The sequence below is a fragment of the Hoplias malabaricus genome, chromosome X2 (genome assembly GCF_029633855.1).
Source record: "Hoplias malabaricus isolate fHopMal1 chromosome X2, fHopMal1.hap1, whole genome shotgun sequence".
Classification (NCBI taxonomy): Eukaryota; Metazoa; Chordata; class Actinopteri; order Characiformes; family Erythrinidae; genus Hoplias; species Hoplias malabaricus.
This window is the reverse complement of record NC_089819.1, coordinates 22,119,904-22,145,545: the sequence shown is the minus strand read 5'-3', so window position 1 is coordinate 22,145,545 and position 25,642 is coordinate 22,119,904. Positions and strand designations below refer to the sequence as shown.

The following is a 25,642-nucleotide window of genomic DNA, read 5'->3' as shown; positions in this document are numbered from 1 at the left end:
TTTTTTTGAGTCACCAATCAACCTACTAACATGTGTTTTTGGACTGTGGGAGGAAACCAGAGCACCCGGAGGAAACCCACACGGACACAGGGAGAACACACCACACTCCTCACAGACAGTCACCGGGAGCGGGAATCAAACCCACAACCTCCAGGTCCCTGGAGCTGTGTGAGTGCGACACTACCTGCTGCACCACCGTGCAGCACAATTTAAAAATGCTCAAGTAAATGTAGGTAGCTCCATTTCACCTGTGCGTTAAAGTTACAACAATAACGTGAAAATGTCATGTAAAAGAGGGGAAAAGTTTAAAAAAAAAAAATGCTCCAGACACAATTTAATAAAGTCTGTTTATTTTTTTTATTATTTATTTCTTTTGAAAAATAGAAATTTCTAAAATAATCATGTCTGTACTATGTCCTAAAAAGTCACAAAATTGTGATTTTTTTAAATGTTACCTGTTTAAAACACCCTACTGTTATTACGAGCTTCATTTGTTTAAATAATCTAGTTCACCCCGACATGTTTACACCTCTGCGACATTCTTCAGTATTCCTCATCGGTTTGCTCTACACAGCGCCCAAAAATATAATTAAAATTTCATTCAAATACACTGTTAAAACAACTTGATTCTGAAAAAAAACATCATTATAGTGTCATTTGTACAGAACTGGTGATTTTAAAAAATCTGGTCATTTTTTTATTTTTTATTTTTTGGAAAAAGATAGGAATAGAGAGTAAAAACAGTGGGACGGAGAGCGGGAAAAGGCTGAGGGTCATTCATACAGGCCATGAGGACATGCAGGGAGATTTCACATTTCACCATCTCTGCAACAAGCTCGATATACCGAGCTCACTTAGCATATGTGTGTATTTCATGTCATGTCCATAAATATATTAATCAGCTCTCAGAACAATACCTTGTATAATCATTATTGTTTTCACATTGAAAATCCCAGCTGCCATTTACAGTTTTAAAGTTTATAGAGGAATCGATCCATAGAAATGCTTCAAACTAAATGTGTAATATATTTACTCCTGTTCTTTTTTCTGAAGATACAAGGTTTTGTTGAGATAGCAACAATATCCACCGTTCTATATGATGACTACTCGTTAAAGCTAATGAGTAATGTACAAACATTCAAATAATGAATGAACATTCGATCTTTATCTAGATGTCGCTTGAATAATGCACACAATGGACTAAATTCACTGCACAATTCTACTTCAGCTCCAGGTCTATTATTGCAGTTCTTGGTTAAGTCACTTCGGTCATTTGTGCACGACAAACAGATCTAGTTGGAAAAAGCAGGATAAAAATAAGGGCAGTGATAACCACATATCGGTTGCAGAAATCTGCAACATGAAAATGTCTACGAAAGTAAATGAATGCAACCATAGTGCAAAATATTATTTTAAAAAATCAGAGCTGGATCTTTAGTTATTAATACAATAATCTGCACTTGAATGTATTTCATTTTTGAAAAGGAATACAAAAAATATATCTTAATACTGTATTAATAATACAGTAATCTTGTAGTAATGTCATAAAGCTACGCAGGATCAAAACCATAAAATATTAAAAGGTTAAGAACAACTATGTATAACAATATATTATTATAGTACATATTATTGCAAATATTATTGTTCTCCATTTTCATAGCATGTTCTTTCTTCAGTGTTTTTGTTCGGGAGGTACACTAAACTCACAGACAAGGTTTAAACATTAAAATCCCTTGCTGAACAAATAAAAAATTTTTTTTACAGAATGCCTGTTATCTAAAACAAGAGGTAGAGCTACAAAATAAAACAAAACATATCAATATATTATTTTCCTGCTACAGGAAAATGCAATTACAGTAATTCCTTATATCAAAAAGATGAAGGAAACAACAGGTGAGGAAGGGAACGAATGGGCTGTGATGGTTGGAGCCGGGGTCTTCTCCCCACACTTAGTTAAAAAAGAAGAAAGAAAACAAAGGTAACTACAGCATTTTCTTTTGATCAGAGGAAAAGTGAATGTAGAAATTGCATAGTAGTAAGGAGTGATGGTGGGTCAGCCAGCTTTCTGAAGAAGTAAGCGAGGAATGAGCGACTACTGAGAGTTCTTTGCTTGAAATCAGGAGAAGAATCAAAATGGCATCCATGAAGACTCTAGTAAAGTGTCCAGACGTTGTGCTCGTTGACATGGTCCCAGACAGCACTGTGGGAAGCCTTTTTCACATCCCTTTAAAACATCCTTTCCAAAGGACGAGAGAATTCACAGATAATCTGTGTACAGTGATGGGTGATCCTGCAGAATTCTGATTAGCTGAATGGGCAAGAAGGATTATATTGACGTCTCGGATCCTCGACTCTTCCAGAAGAACCCATCTTCATCGTCATCTGGGTCCATGTCTATTCTAATCTGAGGCACATTTAGTGGCAGTCTCTCTGGACTGGGACAAAAAAACAAATATGACATTTAAAATACACATGCATTTTGGTGCCTCACTTTCCCTGGGCTTTGCTTGGAGTGGCGGTCTTCATGCACACTGTGTTTGCGACCTCTAGATCAGAGAATGATCAAAACAATCTAGAGCACCAGGTTGGTGGAGCTACAAGGCAGATGGCTGTAGTAAATCGGCCCGTTGAAGAGTACAGGTGTACAACGTCTGAGACTATGAGAGGCATCTGAACCATGATCGTGATAATGTACGTCTAAGCTCCATAATCATTTTAAAGCCTGTATTTATCACCACCAGCCTGAGATTATTGGATCACTGCCAGTGCAGCTTGTCCATACATTGTGCCACTTTACACTGCCACTCAAAACAGGGCACATATAGAGACTGAGAGGATAACACACTGTGGAAAGCAGGAATAACAGTAAACTACTTAGCAGTTTGTCCAGACTACAGATCTGTCTGACCCTCACTCTCACTAATCTGGGCACTGCTTAACCCACCCAAAATCCTCTGCTCCTCATCCGGCACAGCCTCCCTACCCCTCCACCTGGATGAGGTTATGCAGAAGCCCTCTTGTCATGACTCACTTCTGCTAATGCCAACGTGATGAGTGTCCCTCCCAATCCCACACATTCAAATATGCCACATATAAATTAATCTCCCCGCAGACCTCAAAACACCTCTTGACTCACCTTGACGTCGGACTGTCTTGGTAGTAGTGCAGTTTCTCAACATGATGTATATCGTTCAAGAAATGAAGGGTTCTTTTCTCCTGCAAAGGAAAATGTTAGAAGGAGTTCAGCAAAGGCTTGCCCTAATATTCTACTTCACACATGCTATCACAATTAATATTTTCCGTAATATGGTATCAATTTGGTCACATCTAATTCTATATAACGATTCTCATATGCCAGCCTTGTGCAACTTTGCAGGTTTTAAATATTTAGAAGAAATCTAGCAATCTCTAAAACATTTACAATAATGCAAAAACATCCAGAGATATGAAAGGATAAGCTACAGATGATCCCAGTAGAATGATAACATCAAAAATAATGTTATAAGATAAATTCTAGCATTTAAAAATACTTATTGATCTGGAAAAGCACAATGTTTTAAACTTAATACCTGCTGACTAAAAAGTATATTAAATACTGATCAATTTATATTTAGTACTATATAATATTTAATACCGATATTTAAATCTACTACAAAACTACAAAAATTGCCCAAACTGAAGTATTCTACATGCACAGTTTTTCTTGAATGGTACAGTACACACGCTTATGCACACAGTATTAAAAAAGCATCAGTATTAGAGCCAAATAAAAAAAGAGGAGTGAAAGAAAAACATTCTGTTAATTCATGCACGGCCATTTGGATCCATCTACTTGCAATTCAAATGCAAGCGAAGCTCAGTGTCCACATCTGACCGAGGTCATGTTAAACACCACTTGACCACTAAAAGATCTTTCTGGAGATATGAAGTCCAGCAACCCACTGGCTAAGCAAATGACGCAAAATGGAGCAAATATGTTTTGTAGTACACCACAAATCCCATGAGTAAATGCCCAAAGATGAGGATCTCTAAGAGGGAGCATGCAAATTAAATGAAACATAAAAGAGTGAACGCATGGTTAGAGAAAAGAGAAAAATACATTATTAAGAGGTTTCTGTTCATGCTGAGAGCGAATCCAATGTATGATCAGAAACAAGATGTTAGTAATAGCAAGTAATGAAAGAAAAATAAGACACAGAAATGCATGCTGGGAGGTTATAGAGGCCCCAGGCTGGCTTCAGGGACCCTTCTGAGGGCCTGAGTTCAGAGTGGAACGCTGTTCTTCTACTCACTGTCAGAGTCCTTATCCCCTAAAAAGGGCTCCTGCTCCATCATGTCCAGGGGAATTTTAATGCTGGGGACGTTCTCATTGGATTGGTAGTCAGACTGCAGAAAGGGAAAAGTGTTCTCTGAATAGTCATGGAGGGGAGATCCACTTCAATGAATCTACTTAAATCTACTGAGAGCTTTTAGGTCAATATTGCATTGAGGGAGCAATATCGTAACAAGTGAAGTAAATATTAGATTTATTTATGTTGTTTAACGTATGCTTCTAAAATGTTATAAAATTCAGAACCAACAGTATACAATCCAAGCCAGCCATTTTTCTCCACAGCATTATTTCACATCAGATCTCTAAACGATTTGATTGGCGTCTCAACAAATGTCCAATGTAGAATTTTTAAAAAAAAATCAGTCAAGATTCTTAGTTCATTCATTCATTCATTCAATCATTCATACGTTCATTTGTTCATTTTCTTTAAGTGCTTCATCCTGATCAGGGTTGTGGTGGATCCGGAGCCTACCCGAAAACACTGATTAGAAGTCTAGAACACACACTGGACAGGGTGCCAGTTACAATAATATTGTATAATAATCAATTACAAATGTGTGATCCTTTTTTTGCATGAATAGTTATGAATGACAAAGACATTTTAGCTTTACATTAATTAGAAATAGTTCTCTTCTGAACAATAATTTCTAAACTCAAAAAAAAAACTTACAGATAAATGGTGTTGCTTATAAATTACACAGTGAATCTGTATGGCCTTCTGAAAAAGAAACTGGTCTCCAAAGACCCTGAGTCATAGGTAAATAGGAGAAGGAAACAATGCTGTAGTGGGTTTTTAAATAGGAAGCCTAATGGAAAATGACAGTTGTGCTGGCTAATGCAGTATTCCCTAGTGTTTGGTTCTTCCCTCTAGAGCTGTGATGAGATCCACGGAATGAGGAGAGACAGATATTTCCTTAAACATGACCTAGAGAATGCTTCTGTACTACACTGTATCTTGCTGAAATGATATCCTTCTTATATTTTGCTAAATGTAGGACTACTTAACATCCAGTTTTACATAGCCAAAATAGTATCTTCTGTAAAACTGAGCAATGCAAGTTAATGACTGATAAACAATGTGTTCACACACACAAACAGTCATATTAATAACACACTGCTTACATCTACACAGTATTTATATTTGTTTATAAAAGTATATTAAAAAAATATATTTGTTCATAAAAATTGGAAACGTCTAGGGATACTTACATCTTCTGCATCACTGTCTAAGCTCCCTCTTTTCTTCTTCTTCTTTTGCTTCTCATCTTCTTTCTTCTTTTTGTCTTTCTCTGGGATGACATCGTCTAGGAAGCTGAGGTCTTGCTGAGAAAAGACGTAGTCCATGGCTTTCCTCACAGCAACCAAAGCCAGGATCTGGCCATTCACATTGTGTAAACATAAAAATAATATTACACTGGGTTCAATGTTAAAAGAGAAGGCTTTAGTCAAATGTGCCAGAAAGTCAAGGCTTTCTGCACTTTCTGTATCTTTCTATTCACTGATAACATGTGAAAAGAAAAGAACACACTGAACTATCCAGTCTCCGTCAGTGTTTGTCAATGAGCCTAAAGGAATTTGCACATGATTAAATGCCTATTCCTACAGGAGGTTAGCAGCTTCTATATTCGGCATAAGAAAGCCAACACAATAGTTCTAAATTCATATAAGAAAACAACATAAACAAATTAATCAAATTAAGATTGTTCTTGACTTGACTACTAAATTGTTTTTATTAAACTGGACTTTATCTGTGTCCAGAATATCTATCTCAAAATGGCATTCTAAACCAGAGAGCAAATGTGAGCACACTGAACACACCATGACTGGGAAAATAATGGCAGCCACAGTGGATTTGAGAATCCAGAGCAGGGCCAGGCACAGCAGCTGGATGAAGGTGAAGAGGTGGACCTTGCGCAGGGGCACGTGCCGCAGGTAGATCAGGTCCGGCTGGTGCTTGGCAGGCATGAGCAGCAGCTGCAAGCGGTCCATGAACTAAGAGTAATGTAAAGCATTATGAGAATAGCTTGGTCAGCATCCAGGAATATGAATGGTAGGAAAATGTGGCTGTAACTCACCTGAACTCCGTTGAGCGAGGCCACCCCCATGTAGAGGAAGACTCCATAGAGGACAGGCATGGGAATGAACTGCAGATCATAACAGTGAAGTGCTTAGCATGTCAGACACAAAGCATTGATGACTGTTACTAATCCCCTGAGGTTGATTTAATAACACCTGATGCCTTTTTGAGTAGACATGGATGATACCTAAATATAAATGCACTATATTTTATTGTCAAATAAATAAATAAAACTCCACTCCGTCTACATTACCTTTAAAATGGGAGACATAAAGACAGACAGCCCAGTGAGAAGGAACACACAGACACCAGTCACCCTTTGCTCCCTGTAAAAAAAATAAAAAAAAAACAGATTAGTTCTGATATCTTGCTTCTGTTTATGATTTCTCAAATATCATTATGTCTGCTCTATTTGCACTGATCTGTCTTTCATGTGGTGGCATGGTGGCACAGCTCCAGAGGCCTGGAGGTTGTGAGTTCGATTCCCGCTCCGGGTGACTGTCTGTGAGGAGTTGGTGTGTTCTCCCCGTGTTCACGTGGGTTTCCTCCGGGTGACTGTCTGTGAGGTGTGTGGTGTGTTCTCCCTGTGTTCACGTGGGTTTCCTCCGGGTGGTCCGGTTTCCTCCCACAGTCCAAAAACACACGTTGGTAGGTGGATTGGCGACACAAACGTGTCCGTAGGTGTGATAAAATGTGTGTGTTTGTGTCTATCCGTTGCCCTGTGAAGGACTGGCGCCCCCTCCAGGGTGTATTCCCGCCTTACGCCCAATGATTCCAGGTAGGCTCTGGACCCACCGCAACCCTGAACTGGATAAGCTCTTACAGATAATGAATGAATGAATAAACTTTCAATACTTTATCTCTTATCCATCATATTAGCCACATTAAACAATGATAAAGTCCCTTTCAAATACGTTTTATATCGGTTTTACATCTTAGATATTAAATTTCAGAGATTAGCCTTGCATTTGCAATAGCTATTATTATCTCTCACTCAAAGAATATGGCTGCTACAGCTTGCTGTGTGTCAGTCTTAACAGCCTCAGGTGTATTCTGATTTCAGCTATTTAATCTGTTCATCCTATAACCAGTTGGAAAATCTGAGTCCATCCCTAGTTGGTCATTATCAAGATTTGCGGACAGGAGCGTTCCATGTCAAAGTCCCACATTTCTCAACTTTCCTCTGACCTTGTTGATTTGTTTCTGTTTTTTGTGTGTTACTGCATCCAGGTCTGGGTAGAACCTCACCACCTGGTTCTTGTACATTTTTATTTGTAGTTTAGTTGTAGTTCCAGAATGCTTTGTCCCTTCTGTTCAGAAATTCAGGTGGAGTGTTAGGATCTCTTCTGCACAGTCATTGTGCAGGAAATGTTTCGGGAGACTCCCAGAACAACAGGGATCCAGCTTTCCAAATAAGAGCAAGAACCTTTACATTCTACTTTCTCTGGCAGTTTCATTAAGCTCTTGTTACTGCGACGAGATATTGACTCTAAGTCTATGACTTTGTGTAGCAGCTCCTTGTTTGTGAGGTCAAGAGACTGGACCTTTGAACATAAGGTAGTCTTTCCATTCGCCATGTTGGAAATGAATTCTCACTCCTTCAACTGTAGTATTCCATCAAACAAACTGGAAAACCTCCTCATTGAGGATTTTGGGTTTGGCTTCAAATTTACTTGTTCTGTTCAGGTTTTAGTCACATTAGGTTTGGATAAATGAAAAATAGTTTTTTCGGTTGCAGTAAGTCAGGCTAAAAGCAGAATTAATTAGAGTAAATACAGAGAGGGGAAAGCCATGTTGACCGAACACACTGCCATATCCACAAACCTTGCTACTAACTGTTCATCTAAAATACAACCCTTTCGCTTTGGAAGTAGCAGTAAATAAAATAAAAATTAAGTATTTCTGGTAAGTTATGCATATGTTAAAAGATCCAAGTTGTATTTTCCACAAGTCTGTGGTAGCAACACTGTTTCTATTTGTGCAGCTTACAGCTGAATCAATATCGCCTCCCTGAAGTCTTTCTAAATAAGCAGCGTTTTACACAAATGTGTCCCACTGTGCTGATCTCCACAGTCAAGCAGCAAATAAGACCACCAGTTTATTGGTCTTCTCACATAGAGGATGAGGCTGACATTAGACCAATGGAAAACATTTTTGCAGTCAGTACATACACAACATATATTAAATTGTATATATAATTTAATTAAATTTTAATTACATATAAAATAAGTATCTATATTCTACCCAGACTGTATGACCACAACACCTCCAGGCCTAGAGTTAACAGTCTAATACAACTTGTATTGTATATTGTCATGAATGAAGGCTTTTTATGTTCCCGAAACGTACCTGACACCCAAAAATTTTGGCTGTTCCCCAGGAGCTGAGGTCTCTGTCTCCATCTTCAAGCTGTCTATGTGGGCGATAGAAATAACGGTAGCAGCTACATACCAGGGCAGACCCATGAAGGAACACAGAGCAATTAATACTGCCACCCAGAAGAGATCCAGATGGTAACCTGCGCCTTTCTGTAAAATATAAACCAGAGAGATGAGGTGGTAACATAGGGGCAAACTGTGAGATTCTGATTGTCTTACAGCACTGGTTCTAAATGCCTTAACAATACACCGGTGACTGTGCAATCGAAAAGAAAGGCTTAAAGTAAAAATTTTGCAGCTTTGCTTGTGTTATCTGACTAAACATGCAGTGAGTTGATGGTCTACGTCTACTTTTCACTAGAATAAAGGGAACTACTTTTCAACACCTATCCTAAAGTTCTAATCCACTAAAAGAAAAAAGGCAGTCCGGATCCATGTTTGTTGTGACCTAACCTGGTTCACCTCCACATGACTCGTACAAAAGCAATAAAACAGCCCTTTCTTAGCAAAGAGGCTTTGAGATATTTGATGGAGGACACAGTGTAAGGAGGCAAGTATCATGTTACATTCCTCAAAGGAAAATGAATGGATTGTTTTCAGCTGCCTCACAATCCCGTCCTTGTTGGGCTCCTCAGAATCTGTTCATACTGGGAGCAACAAAGAGGTCAGTTGATGAGACTGCTGAATAAGCATTGTGGAGCCAGCCTGAATGGAGAATTTTTATTTCAAAACAAAATTCAGCATATGATCTGTAATATCATGTTATATAATTAGATTATTCAAAAGAAATCGATTCAAAATGTGTAAGTGGCCCTCTCACCATGGAAAAGCTACATCAGAGACTTTGAACTAAATCAAGAAGCAGCCAGTTTATATTTCAGGCTTATTTCCATCCCATTTTAACACTGCCCATCAGGTGTGACTCAACCAGCATGTTAGTGCAAAGCTGATTTTACATCCAATTTCTTACTCACTTCCTAGAAATAAAACAGGAGTGCAAAAATAGCTCTGCATTCACAGGAGCTCTATAAATATAGCAGCACAGGCACAGAGTGTGTGCCTGGCTATGTTTGCCCACAACCCTGCAGATTTTTCCTTCCTTTACCTAGGTGGTGCAAAGTGAGCATGCTAAACCATCTGTCCCAGAAGCTCGCAAACTACTCATGCTTTATCTACCTTCAGTTTGTGCTCCTTGCGGTTGACAATGACAGCAGTGATCTGCTGGTCCATAAAAAGCAGGATGGTGACCAGCAGTGCAGGCAGAGCAGACGCCAGATAAACCCACCAGGGGTTCCCCCCAAATGGTGCCACAAACCAGCCACGGAGAGGGCTTGTGGGCTGCAGAACAGGAGAAAGGACAGATTTGGAGGATCAGAGGATAGGTCCCATTAAAAACTGCTAAAATGCAAGTCAATATTGGACAGAAACTTTGAGTATTTAAAATAATATCACAGGTCATTGCAATCTATACATTTTACATTTTATGTATCTTTACATTTTATGTATCTGATTTTGCAACCAACCAAAAATATCAATGTATTTGGAATTTTATACATTATTATTCACTATAAATAGTTATTGATTTTATACTGGGAAAAAAATGTGAGTTTCACCTTAAATTCCGTTGGCACAATGAGCTTGGGAGTATCAACACCCACAAAAGCATCGACACAGCAGAAAATCAGAATAGCCAATATAATGGCAAAGTCACTGATGAGTTTCCTCACCTAGAGAGAGAAAGAAAATGTAAGTATAAACTGCTAAACTACTTCATGATGTTATGTTATTATGATGATCAGGATGCTGCCCTCTTAATTCACAGCTTTGTGAATAGATTAAAGTTACATGCAGGCAAAGGGGATTCATTCTGCACTGCTGGTAGGCTGAAGTATACTGGATAATTCTATATGGCTGCTTACCGTGGTAGGGAAGAAGGGGCTTGTCTTAAACTTTTTTAGACACATGGAGCAGGTGTATGTGCCAAAAAACAGAATGAAGGACATGAGGGTGATGTCGGGCACAAAGTCACAGGCCTTGCCCACCAACTCCCCACCATACTTCAGACATTCTTTCTTCGACAGTGAGGACCAGGTAGTATTTGTAGGCTATTGTACAAAAACAGACACAGGTTAAAAAATCTACTCTGAGGATCTAAATAAGTTAAATGATTTAATTTAGTTTTAATCAGTGAACTCAGTAAAGGACATTCAATAGTAAACTCCCAATTACCGTTATCTCTTTTTTGTTCCACCAAAGTAATGTAATTTGGAGATGTAGAAAGATAGCCTACATGTTTTCGATGAAAATAGGGACAAATTATGGAGGTGAAGAATGAAATTTGTATCTGCCCTTGTCCCGTACTACATCATGAGTGCAGGAGGAGATCTGAGACCCCTTTCAGGGAAACCACAAAGATAGTGGCAGAGATTGTATTATAGGCATTAAATTTCAATGAGCTCAAACTGAGGGCACCTGCTGACAGAGCCCATTGTGACTACATGCCTTTTTTCCTTTGACCAAAAACCTGTGACAGAGTTAAAGTTTCTGTTATGGGGAAGCTGTATGTAGCATGGTTGAAATGAGGTGATCATGTGATTTTAGAGTTTTCTTATGGGAGCAAATTTACATTAAAAATAAAATACTGTTGTAATTGATCTTGCTAAAGACAAGGGGAGTTCAGTGAGGGATGGCTGCTGTACTGAAAGTGCCATAAAATTTTAAGAGGTAACACTAAGTTTTTCTTGGTTCCTTTTAGTGAAGTGGAAGGTTAGTGTTTTCACTAACTACACTCCTACACTGCGCCAAAGCTGAGACTTGGGCCTGCACTGTGGTGATTGAATGTAAAACTTGAGTGTGAGGGGGCTCACGGTTGTAGTTAGTAGTACTAACATCTGATTTTAGTTTTAACATGTTGTTAAGAAGTATAGCAGTTTTAACAATCTGCTGAGTGATATAGCTGTTATAAACGTGCTTTTGAAAGTGATATTTTTGCTATGCATAGTGGGAGATTTTTATTTAAAAGCACCAATATTCGTGCTTGAGTATTAGCTTGCCAGTAAATGGAGCATTTGAGTTATAGTAAGTCATTTTTGTTACATTTCGATATTTCAGTTTTGAGCTTTAAGTTTGTATGAGAGGTTGCTGGTTTCACGTACAGTACGTTTTTTGTTTCTATTTCATTATATTTGAGAGAAAACAGAAGCACTATTTTACTGGACCCAAAGCCCCTCCCTTGAAGAACATTAACAGATGCTTAACAGAACATAGGACACTACATATAGCTATTAGTGTAATAATGGACCAAATTTCATGCAAGCTTGGGTATAATATTTAAACGTGTACTACAAGTTACTAAACATTACACACTGTTTCAGTTGTACCTTATTGTTTTCCAATACATTTAAAATGGTTTTAGAGATGCTTCATATGAAAAGGACAGACTGCTTTTACCAAAGACAAATACATATTTTAAACTTCAAAGTATTTGAGACTGATACATAAAGAACTTACAAGATCCGTGAAATTATATAACCAAGAGGTTCCGTCGTCTGCATCATTGTAAATATCCGACCCGTTTACTGAAAGAAAAAGAACAGGATGCATTTACCTACATGTAGAACATATCTTTCTTTTAACACTTTAATTTCATTAGGTTTTAATAAAGTGATTATTTGCATATTTGTAGCTATTCATAATTTAAACATCAGCATTGCTATCAGAAAAGAAAAAGTGGTATTGTGTCTAAATGAGACTCACATTTCCCAGTGATACACTAAATCATACACAGCACTAAGCACTTAGACACATTATTCACATAAAAATGTTAATTGTTACATGACCATTAAAAGGACAATATAAATATATAATTCAAACAAGGAAACATTATTGCCGGGCTAAAATGCATGTGTCAGTCAGATCTAAAACCAGTTGCCATCTGATTCATACAGAGCATTTCTGTCAATTTCAGCACCAGCAGGTGACCAGAAAAAAAATTATAGCTGGTGTCAAGAAAGTGAGGCTAGGACACCTCTAGTGTTGAATTATATTACATTAGGCTTGTCCTGTTTTCATCCTCCTTCCAGCAGAACTAGTCTCAAGATAAGTCATTACTTCCTTCTGCTGGTGAAGTGCCACACATGGGAGCTGTGTGCAGGCCTTGGTGCATGCTGTGAGCGTTCAGTAGCCTTCTTCTGCATTAATCTTTAAAGAGCCTTATAGCTTTGGCTGCTCATAACTGACTGGGACTACTTTGTGCCCAGCTGTTGCTTCTTCCACAGTCTGTCTGAGGCATCATGAACAAAGGGAAGTCAGGAGGAGGGTGAAGACTATCGCTTCAGAGGCAGGCGGTAGGTGGCGGATAAAGATGCTTCCCGCCCACTGGCCCACCCACAGGGGAGGTAACCCTGTCACCTCCATTTCGCCATGAGCATATTACTGCATCCCTGCTGAGAGTGCACTCACACAAACACGTCCCCTCACGCACACATGAATATCCAGCCTAACACAACAAATACATGGTGTCAGCTGCTACACATGAGGATCGGAATGGCCGTTGGCAGCACTAACAACTGATTCCTGAGAAATGTTATGGAAAAGGGAATGGAAATAACACTACAAGAAAAATGTTTAATAAAAAATATAATTTTTTACATGCATTAGAGTGACACACTAACAAATTCCAATTCAGTCCACATTCAGCACACCCATACTCTTAATGGTTCGTAATATCTGAGTTCTGGTGTGCTGTGACCTGTAAAAAAAAGTATGGACTTGGGAAGAGTCAATGAAGAAATTGAGAAATGCTGTCCTATGCAATACCAGGACTTTACTTTCTGTTTTATTTATTATTAATTTGTATTAAATTTATTTAATGAAACAGTTTAAGGTTATGGCTGGATGGGTAAAGTCGTAATGTCCAGATTAAGCTTGGCCCCATACAGACATTACTGTTCATAGTTGAAAGTACTTTCTATAATGATACACTTCATGTGCAATCCAACTGCTTAAAAAAGGCACTTATAAAATCAGTAAAAAAAATCATGCTGGCCACTATTTATTAATGTGCAAGTGTCAAACCATTGTTTGCTGTATTCAATGCTGTATTGAATTAAGAATACCTTTAATTTAAGCATATCCCAAATAAATTAACATTTTAAAGTACATTAAGAATCATATTGCCTTTGAACTCAAGCATTAAGGGCATATAGTAAGCCATTTGCTTGTCTAAGCAACCAAAAGGCTTGTTTCAGTGTGGAAGCACTGTAATATGCATCAGTTCACTGAAAAATGAACAGGACATTCTGCAGTTCTTTCAGCCTGGTCAGCAGTGCCTATCACTCTGTGCATATACAGTAGGCTAAGGGTGACATGGCTGACAGCTTTAAAAGGATAAAGCTTTACTAACACACACTGAAGCCTATATAACCCTATTTGAAAGTTCTATAGGTTATAAAAATTTAAGTACCTTTTTATGTCCAACCAGCAAATAAAGACCATCTACATTCAGCAAGGGATCACCATTAAGCAAGAAAACATTTAGAGAATTGGTTCCTACCTAAAGTGGGTGCCATGCACATGCAGTCGTACTGCGTGACATATTCAACCTTGAAATCTGAGTTGATGGGGTAGTAGTGGGCCAGCTTTAGCATCTTCTTGAAGGCGTCGTAAATGAAAATGAAGCTGATCAGTGAGGAGAAACCTTCTTCAGTGAAACGGGTGAAGTACTGCACCAGGAAGCTGGCGTCAGTAGCGACCAAGACCAGACAGAAGAAGGCTGACCACAAACCGATCCATAACCGGAACTCCAGATAATCAAACTGGTTGTCCCTGCAGGAACCAAATTTTTTTGTGAATTGGCTGAAAAATATATTGAGACTCTCTATGAAAATATGTACCCATGAAGTAGTGCATACTGTGCAATAGCGTAATACATGAAAACAGTTAAAAATACAGGAAGATCCACTCTAAACCTGGAAACCACTACTAGTATACAGTGGAGATTAAAAGTAGGGGAAAAACGTATGTAACTAAGAGCAATCCCTGTGATTTGGTTATATGTATGAATAGGAAGACTCAAAACCTGCTGAAATTGAAGAGGAGCCTCTCAAACACAAGCACAGGCCCTGTGCTACTGAGGATCGTAAGAGGTTGTCCAGCTAAGAGGCAGAAGACGGCTCCAGAGACAGCGGTGCCCAAAAAACTTTCCAGCACACCCTTTGGAGAGACAGTTATTCATCAGTGGAAGAATTAATTACATCTTTTGACATTCTTGCATATTGTATTATGCAGGAGCACTATGATGATGATGTCTCTGTCCTAGCATAAAAGTTGTTGTGTATGAGGCATTTTCGCTTACTGACTGACTGACTGACTGACTCCTAATGTTGAAATGCGCATGCGTGAGTAGACTGTTAGTTCAGCCATATTTCCCATTCCAGTGTATGAACTAAATTTGGAACCGTTCTGCGCATTTCCACCGACATAAACTGGTTCACAAACCAGAAGAATTTGTTCCTAGTTGGAACCAAAGAACAGTAAGTTCTTCAGTGTGAACCGTGGCAGAATAATAGGAAACAAGACAAGAACATGCTCGGTTGGTGTGTGTTTCTGGGGCTGTGTTTGGCGTGACACCATGCGCATTGGCCAGAGCCTCAGCTCTGCATTAAGTTCACAAGCTCAGCAGGATGGCTCAGAACTCTGCAACATTTACACAGGTATTATATCTCACAAAGAGAGGAGAACTGCTGAATTTGTCCCATTTAACATGAGTGTGTGTATTTGTGGTGTAGAGACATTTTGTGGTGTTTTTTAATAACTCCATATATATAGCTGCACACAGTCACATTGAACTTCACATGTTTTACTCTAATCAGTTACATTGAATAAATAAGTCATTGTAATTCTTAAAATAAACAAAATGTTCTCGGTTTTCTTTGTTCTTTGGTGGTAGATAATCTAGTATTAATTTTTTAAAATAAAATAAACAAGGAAAAACACTGATGCCGGTGTTAAATATTATGAACAACATTTTGTGCTTTTTTTCATTACTGCATGAATTAGTCCTGCCCTCCATATTTTCTGTACAACACAATTACATAATAAAAATCACATGCAAAAAAGAGATTGATATGAAGCACCAAAGAGTCTCCAGATCTTCCAATGACAAGGGTCAAGGGTATTTTGGGCATTTCCTGTTTTTACAATGTCAGAAACACTTTTGTGACAATGGCCCTATGGCTAATGGCGGTCTGGCAAATCTAGGCTTGCCTAGTTTCTCTTTGATCTTGTTTTAAAAATACCTGCATGTTTTCAGTAGCATCCCCAAGCAATCCTCCAAATGTGATGGCATTAGTAACCGTTCCTAAATAGATGAACAGAATGGCAGACAAAGACTGGATATGCAGTGCATCATAGAAATCGCTGGCAAAGAATGGAGCTTTCCTTTTGATGTCAAGAATAAGGCCTCCGCAGAATCTGAAAGATTTAAAATTATAAGAATTCAAACTGTAGACCAGTGTCTTAAAAATGTTTTTTCCATCTCTTATAATTCTTTTCAATGTAGGTAAGTAGACAATTTATTAAATACATGAAATCATCATATATCTATCATATGCTATATGCTATACATATCATGTGCTATCATATGAGAGAGTATTAGGGCTACAATGTCAATACATTGTTTAACTAACGTCATGAATTATAATATAATCACAAGATAACAGTGTTTGCATAGTAAACTGATAGTAGTGTTTAATATGATAAAGCAGTTGAGTACACCGTTATGTTGTTAGAACACATACCCAATTCTAACATGGCTATAATTGAATTAAAACCTTGGGAACCTGTCAGGATCGTGCTAATCATCTAATCAGTACTGTTTTAGCAACCACACTGACGCTTTCTTTTCCCCTCTGTCGGATTAATCAGTGAGAAATGTTCATCCAAACTCTTAACCTTTAATGAACACTGGAACATTCGATCTGTTGGAGCCATTGTTTAGGAAGCAAAGAACTAAGGAAGGGGGGATAAGTGAGAAATCAGGTGCATTTTGTAACTCACCGCCCCGTCTTTTTCAGCTCATCACCAACTGCGTGTCCTCCACCTCCGTGTCCCCCATCATGAGGTGTATCCCCATTCATCTGCACATTCTCCCCTCCAGCGTACATGTTCTTCCTGGACAGCAGATACAAAAATTACAAACAGAGAACATTGAACAGCATGATGAATTTAAATGAAAATTGTCCTCACAATATCTGCAAATAATGATTACAACTTTACTTGAAAGAAACCATAATGATCCATTAAAATTAAACATGTACATGACATATTTTTATATAATTTATTATAAACCTTAACCAATACTTTTTGGATTTTTTTTAGTTATGTGGATATTAAGGTAGGGACAGTCCCTCATGTACACTACAGAAAACAATTCAGATAAAAGGGAAAAAAATGGAAAGCAAAAGCAAAGGAAGATAACATTATTATTTAATATTGTTTGGAAAGCTGTCCAAAATTAAATTAGCATCATCTACTACTTTATTAATTCTATTTCCCATTACAGCGATTCAAGCATCAGCTTTGATTTACTTATTAGTCATCAGCAATATACAATTTTTGTCATCTTATCACCAAGCCCCACTGACCAGAAACCAAAAAGATGTTTATTTTTGAAGCACAAAAAGAGACTGATTTAACTTATATATCTACATTCTGCACATAAGCATTAGCAGTATACAAAGTTGTACAATGGCATTGTGCCCACTGTGCCGACACAGATTGACTGACGTTGAGACACTTAAACTAAAGTCCAATAGACGTGACACGGCTTATCTCATTAACTGTTACCCTGCTCTTGCTCTTGTTTGGCTCTGTCTGTCATTCAAGCTACTGGCTCCACAGGATGAAGGGAAAAGATTCCCACTGTGTTTTATTTTAAAGAGCATGGTAAACTGAAAGGTCAGTTAATTCTTTCAGTTTATTAATTTTTTTCTCTTCAGAGAACTGGAACATGTGAAGGCTTTTAAAGTATTTTTAAAGGATGCTTATGAAAACCCAGTGGAAAATATTTGCCTAAAATAACCTTCCTAATTGTTTTTACTGGACAGATTCATTTAAAATTTCTCACTTTCCAGTATATCACAAATACTGATGATACTCAAATGATTGCAGAAATTTTGTCAGAACCTTTTGTCTGAAGATGGGAGAGACTTTGGAGGTTCTATCCTGATGGTAGGGTCCCATTCGCCCGGTGGGAGCACAATGACTTCATCCAAGAACTCATCAATGCCAGCTAGAAGGTCTTGTCTGTCCTTGGCTTTGTACGCAATGTCATGAAAGACCTTCATGAAGAGGTGATAAGGTAATACTGATTAGAGACTTCTTCAAGACATCATATCTGAACAGAAGTTCTGTGATTGCACAACAGTAGGGCCCCATTCAATACATTTGCAGGTCATTTCTATATTATAAATAAAGTTGTTTACCACCAAATATAAAGCTGTTTTTTGTTGTCTTACCTCATCAGACATAAGGGTGGCAATTGCTCTACCGATTTCATGGTATGACTTGGCTTTTCCTTTTGGTCCAAGAAGAATGAACAGGAATCTATATAAAACAATTTAGCACTTAATTATGTACGTCTCATGGGAATATGATGACTGCAGTAAAATTCTCCTACCAAAAATATATGGCTATGATCTCTGATCTAAAGCATAGGACAAAGATAATCAAAGTCAACATACACATACAAGAGTGATAGCCAAAGTAGGGACCTAAAGATAAAAACAGTTAGGTTTTGCAATGTTTCAGGACTGGAACTAGTCCTACCTGGTTGGAACTGGCACTTCTGTTAGTGCCCCCAACATAACGGCCTGCTGCAGCCTCACAAAGGCCACAAAAGGGGTGTCTAGGAAGTCTACCTCCCCAACCAGCACATTAGAGGCTTCTGCATCTCTAGGCAGCTTCTTCATAAACTTGTTCTTCAGCTAGACACACAAACAGCAGCAATTAATGAATCCGCACACAGCAAAGGACAAACAAAAAAGAAAATCAAGCATTCATTCCCTTTCATAACATGCCAAAGAAAGACATTAATAAGATTCAGGGAGTCACTCATGGAGATGGATGGTCAAACATTGGACTGCTACATGGATATTAGACCTGCATACCTTTCTTCTGCTTCCACAGAAACCAATGGTAACCCAGACACTTCTACTAAATTTAAGTAGTGCTTGAAGGGTAATGATACCTCTACTGCTGAGGCACTGTAGGCCAACTTCAAAGCTAATTTCATTAGTGGACACACACCCTTTGAGTCAGTGCCACATATAAAATTTACAGACCAAAGATTATTAGTATTCTCACCATGGCCATAAACTGCTATTGGGTAACTTTTCAAATACTGCTCACAAAGACATTATCCTCACTCTTCATATCCTTTTTGTGGGCTATTAATTTCACACACACAAAAAAAAAACAAAAAAACAAAGGCACATTCAAGTATTAAAACAATAAATTAGTTTTGTAGTCTTTGTATGTAAGAACCGTGGTCAAGTATTAAGTTCATAAAATTTGAATTCTGCTTGTTTGTCTCATTCGATTAGTGGCCAAGACATTCATAAATGTGGCACTTAACAGTACATTAAAGTACTGCCATAAATGTCATACTAAGCTGATATGGGCTTTACTGGGTTATTCATTGATAGGAGAACACTACAGTGGAACTTCAACCTAAAGCATCCAAGGACATACTGTCTAAGGACACATGGTACACTGCAGCAAACACTGATTTTTCCTTCAAGAGGTGTGGCAATAAGGGACTTTGATACACAGTTTGAAGATAATAAATTGAGATTTCAATCAGTCCAGGGAAACAATTGTATATGACTTGTAGAGTGCATTGTATTTGAAAACAAACACTTCACTAAAAATGTCAAAATAAAGAATCATTAGAAGCTGATCAAACACCAAACGCCCTTCTGTCAAAACAGAGAAATGTACCGCTTAAGTGTGTGCGCAATTTCAGCAAAGATATATTACAGGATCTGTATCTTTTTATCCTTTTGATATCCAATCCAGTATTTTTTTGGCTTCTACCCACTGATACCTAAATGTAATTTCTAGATCTCTCACATATTCTTAAACCAGTGGCACAAAATGTACAAGGCTAAAAACAGTTTCAAATTTAGGTTGATATTTGCCTGGTTGCCGATGATCTACTCTACACAGTTTTCAAAAATGCAGTTAAGTAGTAATTTTAATTTTATGTGTGTATTTTTTATTGATATAGATATCAATCTCAAACAGAGCATATCCAACTTTTGCAGACAGGTCCTTTTTTTACATTAAAATTGTAATATCAACAAAAACTGTTGACATTAGTTTTTAATCAGCTTCGCTTCAAGTAACTGAAAAAGTTATGTTTTGAATAGAACAAGGCAGTCAGATGAACCATATCACCATCACTCTAAGGGGTGCAGATGTTAATATCTTAACTAGGAAAAGCTTAACTTGCAGTGCCAGAAGAACTCCACAACGTTGCTGCCAGGCTACATGCTTGACTCAATGGTTTAATTTAACACTTAATAATATATTAAGTGTTTTATAATTACTTTGCTTCCTGGAGCAATCCTTCCTAGGGGTAGGATTAGCATTATGCAAATGTCCAGGGGTGAATACTTTTCTTTGAATATATTATCTGTCGGTCTATGTGACTCTTAAAGCCAAAGTGACCAAACCTTTTTTTTTCAGGTATTTCATAACATATGTTTGTAGAATAAAAGGGAAAAAAGAAAAGAAAAAAAACTCTTCTAAATAAATCTCCAGAAAGAACAAATGAGGCGGAATATTTGGTTAATTCCTCTCTGTAGACGAATTCCCTCCTTTTGTCAATGACAAAACTGTTAACAGACTTTTACTGTCTGTGATTTACTGCATTGGCTAAAAATCATGTTGATTAGATATTTAATAATGTTATGGAAAAACAATAAAGTAGAGGGGACTCACTCGGACTAGAGTAAAATTTAGGCTCTTGGGTGGTGCAGCAATCTAAGCTCTGGGCTTAAAACTGGAAGAGAGCCTAAGCCAGGAGTCTTAGACAGCAAAAATATGATTATAAAAATACATAAAAAAAAAAAGGAAAAATTCCAAAGTTTAACCTCAGATTTGCATTGTTAAATACCAGATCCCAGAAATTCCCAGATATTTGAGAATGGTATAAGGTTTTAGCTGAACAGAAAGTGTTAGTGTGACAGGCCATCAGGTTTCTAAACTACACTCTCCTAACACATGGCACACAGTGATGCATCTAAACAAATCTGTGTTTACAATCCAAATCTGTCTGCATTTCTGGGGAACATAAACCACTCCACCCAGCACACTGGCCTCTTCCTGGGCCACCAAAATCAGGACATTTTCTCTGGCTGATCTGAGGCTGTCAGCAGCTGTGAATCCTAACAGGGTCAGCAGCTTATGACACTTCATGAGGAATGCTTAGACACATAAAACTGTCACAAAAAGGCCAGCTACCTAAACTGAAGCTTGAGTCTTGGCTAAGCACTAAGGTCACACAGACTTGTCAGGTGACAGAAAAAAAAACATTCAGCCAATTTGTCCAGTTCCTCTGTTTTGTTAATGCTTGCCGTGCCAGATCAGAGACTATATCGCCCCTCAAAATTCCCTCAGCAAGTGGCTGAGCATTTCCTGTTGAGATTGTATGCCGGCAGTGCTTATCTACTCAGAATATGTCCTTGTGTACCGCTCTGTGGCTCCTTTTGTTTACGTCTGTGATGCACTTAACATCAAATTTTCCTGGTGGATAAACAGCCAAGGAACAACGAGTAGCAAATTCCAATGACATTTTATCTGTTCTCATGAGTGATGTGGAAATGGCATAAATGCAAAGTACAACAGAAGCTTTCAAAGAGTTGAAATGGACCTGGACATATCCAGAGATTATGCTGTACTTTGGCCCTACTAATTACTAACAAACAAGGTGCATTACTGTCAATGAAAGGCTTACTAAGTTCCAAAATCACTAAAACCTCAATCTGATTGAACCACAAGTGTCTTAACAAAGCAACCATACCATATATGGTCTTCCTTTCACTTAGTCTGCAAAATCAAAGCATTTAGTTGCAAGAGAAGTATGGAAATATTTTGACAATATGACAGTGTGCATACCTGATCTTTCTCTGGTTTATCAGAGATATCATTCATGCTGCTTGACGTCAAATTCCGGTGTGCAGTAGTAGGGCTACCTGAGGAAAATGAGCAGTCCTAATATGGTTAATCATATTCAGTTCCATATGGCAAAGCAATGAAAGAGAGTTCAGCACGAACAAGAAACAGTGGCCCATTCCACTCTGCATGCATAATTCAAGAGAAATCCAGAAAGCACATCTCAAACAAAAGCAAATCTCAAGCAAAAGAGAGGCACACCTAGTCTGAAACTGTATATGTAATGTATAATATGTATGTAATGTAAATTATCAAACTAAAATATTTATAACAAATAAACTCCATGAGTCAACTTAAAAATGTGTGTGCATTTAACATGACTAATTTACCAAAGTATCACAGAAATTGATACAAACTGCCTTTCTTAAACTTAGTCACAGTTAAAATTTAAATACTGAGAAGCTAATGTGGTATGTAAGGTGGAACAGCCAATTTACCTTTAACAGCTAAACCCAAAGCTGGCAAATTACGTAGTAAAATTAATAGTCCACTTCAGGATTTTATTACAACTCTATGGTTTCTCTAATCATTACAAACAGCATCAGAAGTATAAGTGAAGTGGAAAATAACTTTCTGAAAAGAAATTATCCATCTCTAGCTAAACCAAGACTAGGGTGCCTTGCTGCATATAGTACAAAGAGGGAATAAAAGACAAAGCAAAGCAGAGCATTCCTGATGCCACTGTCTATACTTGGTCTATATTTGAAAACAAAATAAATTGCAATAACGGCATGGGTGTCAGTTTGATGCAGACAAAGAAAAGCTGCTTAAAAAGCTTTAAAAAATGACGAGGAAGACAAAACTTTGCTTATTTGTCTTGTTCAAGGTTCAATTACGAATCCAATGCTAGTGAAAGGAATGTATCAGAATCTTTGTTTATGATAAAGTAAAGCTGAGTGGCATGAAAAGATCTTGGAGTAAAGATGACTACACTGGCAGATATTTAATATTATTTAATGTTATATAACCATGACAAGCTGAACAGTTATTCTTTCACTATTTCTCAACAAACACCACATACATGTTAGGGTTGACTGTGACGTGGATTCTAGTGTGGGGGGCTACAGTCACTTGACTTACTAAGCCATCCCATGCTCGGACTTCCAGGGGCTTGCAGCTCTTCCTCAGAGGCGCGAGCAGTTAGGCAAGGCACTGAGTTCTCAAGTGGACTACGAGCTTTAAGTGTCAGAAGCAGCAGGAGAGAAAGAGGAAGAAAAAAGCAAAGCATTTAAGGAAACTGAAGAAAGGTGTCCTAAAGCAAAAGTAGTGATGTTAGAGTTAGTTTTTGTGAAAGAATGTGAAAGACTGGAGTTGCATCTTATTAGATGCCTGAGGAAGTAACTTGTTTAACAGGCCAATCAGAAGCCATCACTTAGAATAATAAAGTAGCTCAGAAGACATACAATGACTGCTGTAAAGGTACACAAATGAAAAGCTTAACTGCTGTAATTTACTTTTTTTTTTGTTAGTTTGGCATGTCCAAATCTCGAAAATGCATGAAAGTGAAATTTTACAAATCAAGACAAATTTACTGAATCCTTCAAATATCACTTTTAATAAGATGAAAGATGAAAAATGTTAAAAGTTCAATCAAGCAATATAAGTTAATAACTATAATATATAACCTCATATAATTTTGCTTCACACGGCACTAAAGAAAATGTTTATCAAGGGTGTGTACAGCCATTTACAGACAGCAGCTTTTGTGGATATTGCATCCATACAGATACTGCTGATCAGTCAAACTTGATCTAGGCCATGACCTTAATGAAGATAGTATTAGTGTCATTAGCCAACAGCCACTAATAAATGATATTAGATTAGCCTGTACATAACAATGTACTTCCTTAAAAAAATCTAATGAAACATCACATTGTATGCAACATTTAAAAACAAAATGACATGCACAGACATTTCATTTCATTAAACACAGTCAGTACAGAGCAGAATGTAAATGTGGGTGGGTGCTGTAATGTTTTAAGGGAGTTAGTCAACTGTAAAAATTGAATGTTTAGTAAAAGAATTGATGTAGGTGTAATTCTTTACTAAGTCTAAAGTTAGTGAGAGGTTTTAGGACTATGTTCATTAGAAACATTATATGTACATCTCCTCCTTTAAGTATCATCCAGTATTTGGATGAGCCTTAAAAATCTGCAGTTTTATTTGTCTAATATATTGTAAACTGCATCAAGATGAAGTGATGTAAAATGCTCTAAATGTCAGGATGATCAATAAATCAAACCCATAAATGAGGTAATTAAAAGAATAGTTTGGTGAAATGAAAAGCACTAAAACATTGAGGCAAACCTTGCTAACATTTGAAGCAATAATTAACAGGTCTCAGTTCTTTACTGCAGTCACAGAAACAAAAGATATCATTAAGAAACTTTTTGTGTGACTGGTGGCTTTTAGGTTTAGTTGGTAACAACAGCCTCATTACTTCAGTGATAAAGTAAGGAAGTAGACTTTGGACACTTAACACGTCATCTACATGTGAAGTAGTTGAAAAATTGTGTTTTCATACAAACTCATATATATACACCAAACTATTCTTCTAAAGCTGGGTACTAGGGGCTGATTATGCTTAGTTAGTTGTGATAAATCCTGTACAAGTGTTTTCAGCTCATGAGGTATTTGAAAGCTAACATCTGTATAAACATAAGATCGTTCAAATACCTGCAAATGTGTCATTTATATGTGCTGTGGCAGTTGAGACCTATAGAGCTATTGACGTACGTAATGATGTCGACTATTCAAAAGAACACAGCAAAATCTTCCTTTGAAGATTTGTGGACAAATGATGGACTAGGTAAAAATGGATATAAAACTGCACCAAACTGGCACCTGTATTACCATTATCCGTGTTGGAAAACAGCCTACTTGCACTGGAGACCGTTTTGCCAATGTCAGCTAGGGAGCGCAGATTGGATTTTTTGGTCTGATGACGATGCTTCCTCAGCAAGGTGTACATGACCTTATCTTTAAGGTCGGCCTTCAACTGCCCGTTCTCTATTTGACTGTCTGTAATCATCTCTGAAACACAAGAGGAAAAAACAGTTTGGATTATTTTATTTCTGCTCATAATAAAGTCACATAAAGCTCCATACTTCTGTCTATTCTCTCAAACATAAAAAAATACATTTACATTAATCAACTTTCAATTATTTATATAATTAATTGTATTTGCATTCTGTTGCATCATCAACCTTGAGGAAAGTAAAAACCATCCAACATGTTTTAGTGATACATCATATTCTAAACTACAGTATCAATGACAGAGATCTATTAAATTCCTGGTATCTTTGTGTCTTACAGTTCACACTATGTTCTATTTTCATAAAGAAGGTCAGGAGCCTGGGCATAAAGCTGGGGCCCTTAGGCCTTGCTTTCTAAAGGGTCTAGTGCTTAATGGCAAAACCCAGGAAAAAAGGAAAGCTCTATATACTCAACTCCTGAAAATCAGTGCAAGGACTGGATCTCACATCTCACATATATATCAAACAAGAGAATTAAAATTAAAAGGACCACTCTGGCTTGATTTAATAAATGGTATGTTCACATGTTCTGTTCCTAGTCCAAGCTTGCCTTCACAAAAAAGTAGTCAAAATTCATTTG

General features: G+C 37.6%; 1 protein-coding gene across 6 annotated transcripts in view; it reads right to left on the bottom strand.

The window, feature by feature from the left end:
* Positions 1 to 348: 348 nt before the first annotated feature.
* LOC136676906 (electrogenic sodium bicarbonate cotransporter 1-like) overlaps positions 349 to 25,642 on the bottom strand; it is a 48,752-nt gene continuing 23,458 nt past the window's right edge. For 2 of the 6 annotated variants that reach the window (XM_066654190.1, XM_066654189.1), the window contains 22 exons: positions 24,881 to 25,060; positions 23,108 to 23,203; positions 21,971 to 22,047; positions 18,617 to 18,774; positions 18,307 to 18,394; positions 17,975 to 18,129; positions 16,847 to 16,960; positions 16,087 to 16,261; positions 14,868 to 15,001; positions 14,343 to 14,614; positions 12,299 to 12,366; positions 10,708 to 10,893; positions 10,402 to 10,515; positions 9,965 to 10,126; positions 8,760 to 8,938; positions 6,664 to 6,736; positions 6,409 to 6,477; positions 6,152 to 6,325; positions 5,543 to 5,707; positions 4,293 to 4,386; positions 3,137 to 3,216; positions 349 to 2,435 (listed from right to left, as the gene is read on the bottom strand). In XM_066654190.1, the coding sequence (XP_066510287.1) occupies positions 3,173 to 3,216; positions 4,293 to 4,386; positions 5,543 to 5,707; positions 6,152 to 6,325; positions 6,409 to 6,477; positions 6,664 to 6,736; positions 8,760 to 8,938; positions 9,965 to 10,126; positions 10,402 to 10,515; positions 10,708 to 10,893; positions 12,299 to 12,366; positions 14,343 to 14,614; positions 14,868 to 15,001; positions 16,087 to 16,261; positions 16,847 to 16,960; positions 17,975 to 18,129; positions 18,307 to 18,394; positions 18,617 to 18,774; positions 21,971 to 22,047; positions 23,108 to 23,203; positions 24,881 to 25,060 (2,777 nt within the window). In that variant the 3' untranslated portion in view covers positions 349 to 2,435; positions 3,137 to 3,172. The remainder of the gene's footprint in view (positions 2,436 to 3,136; positions 3,217 to 4,292; positions 4,387 to 5,542; positions 5,708 to 6,151; positions 6,326 to 6,408; positions 6,478 to 6,663; positions 6,737 to 8,759; positions 8,939 to 9,964; positions 10,127 to 10,401; positions 10,516 to 10,707; positions 10,894 to 12,298; positions 12,367 to 14,342; positions 14,615 to 14,867; positions 15,002 to 16,086; positions 16,262 to 16,846; positions 16,961 to 17,974; positions 18,130 to 18,306; positions 18,395 to 18,616; positions 18,775 to 21,970; positions 22,048 to 23,107; positions 23,204 to 24,880; positions 25,061 to 25,642) is intronic. The other 4 variants (XM_066654192.1, XM_066654191.1, XM_066654194.1 and 1 more) reach the window with 2 other exon arrangements.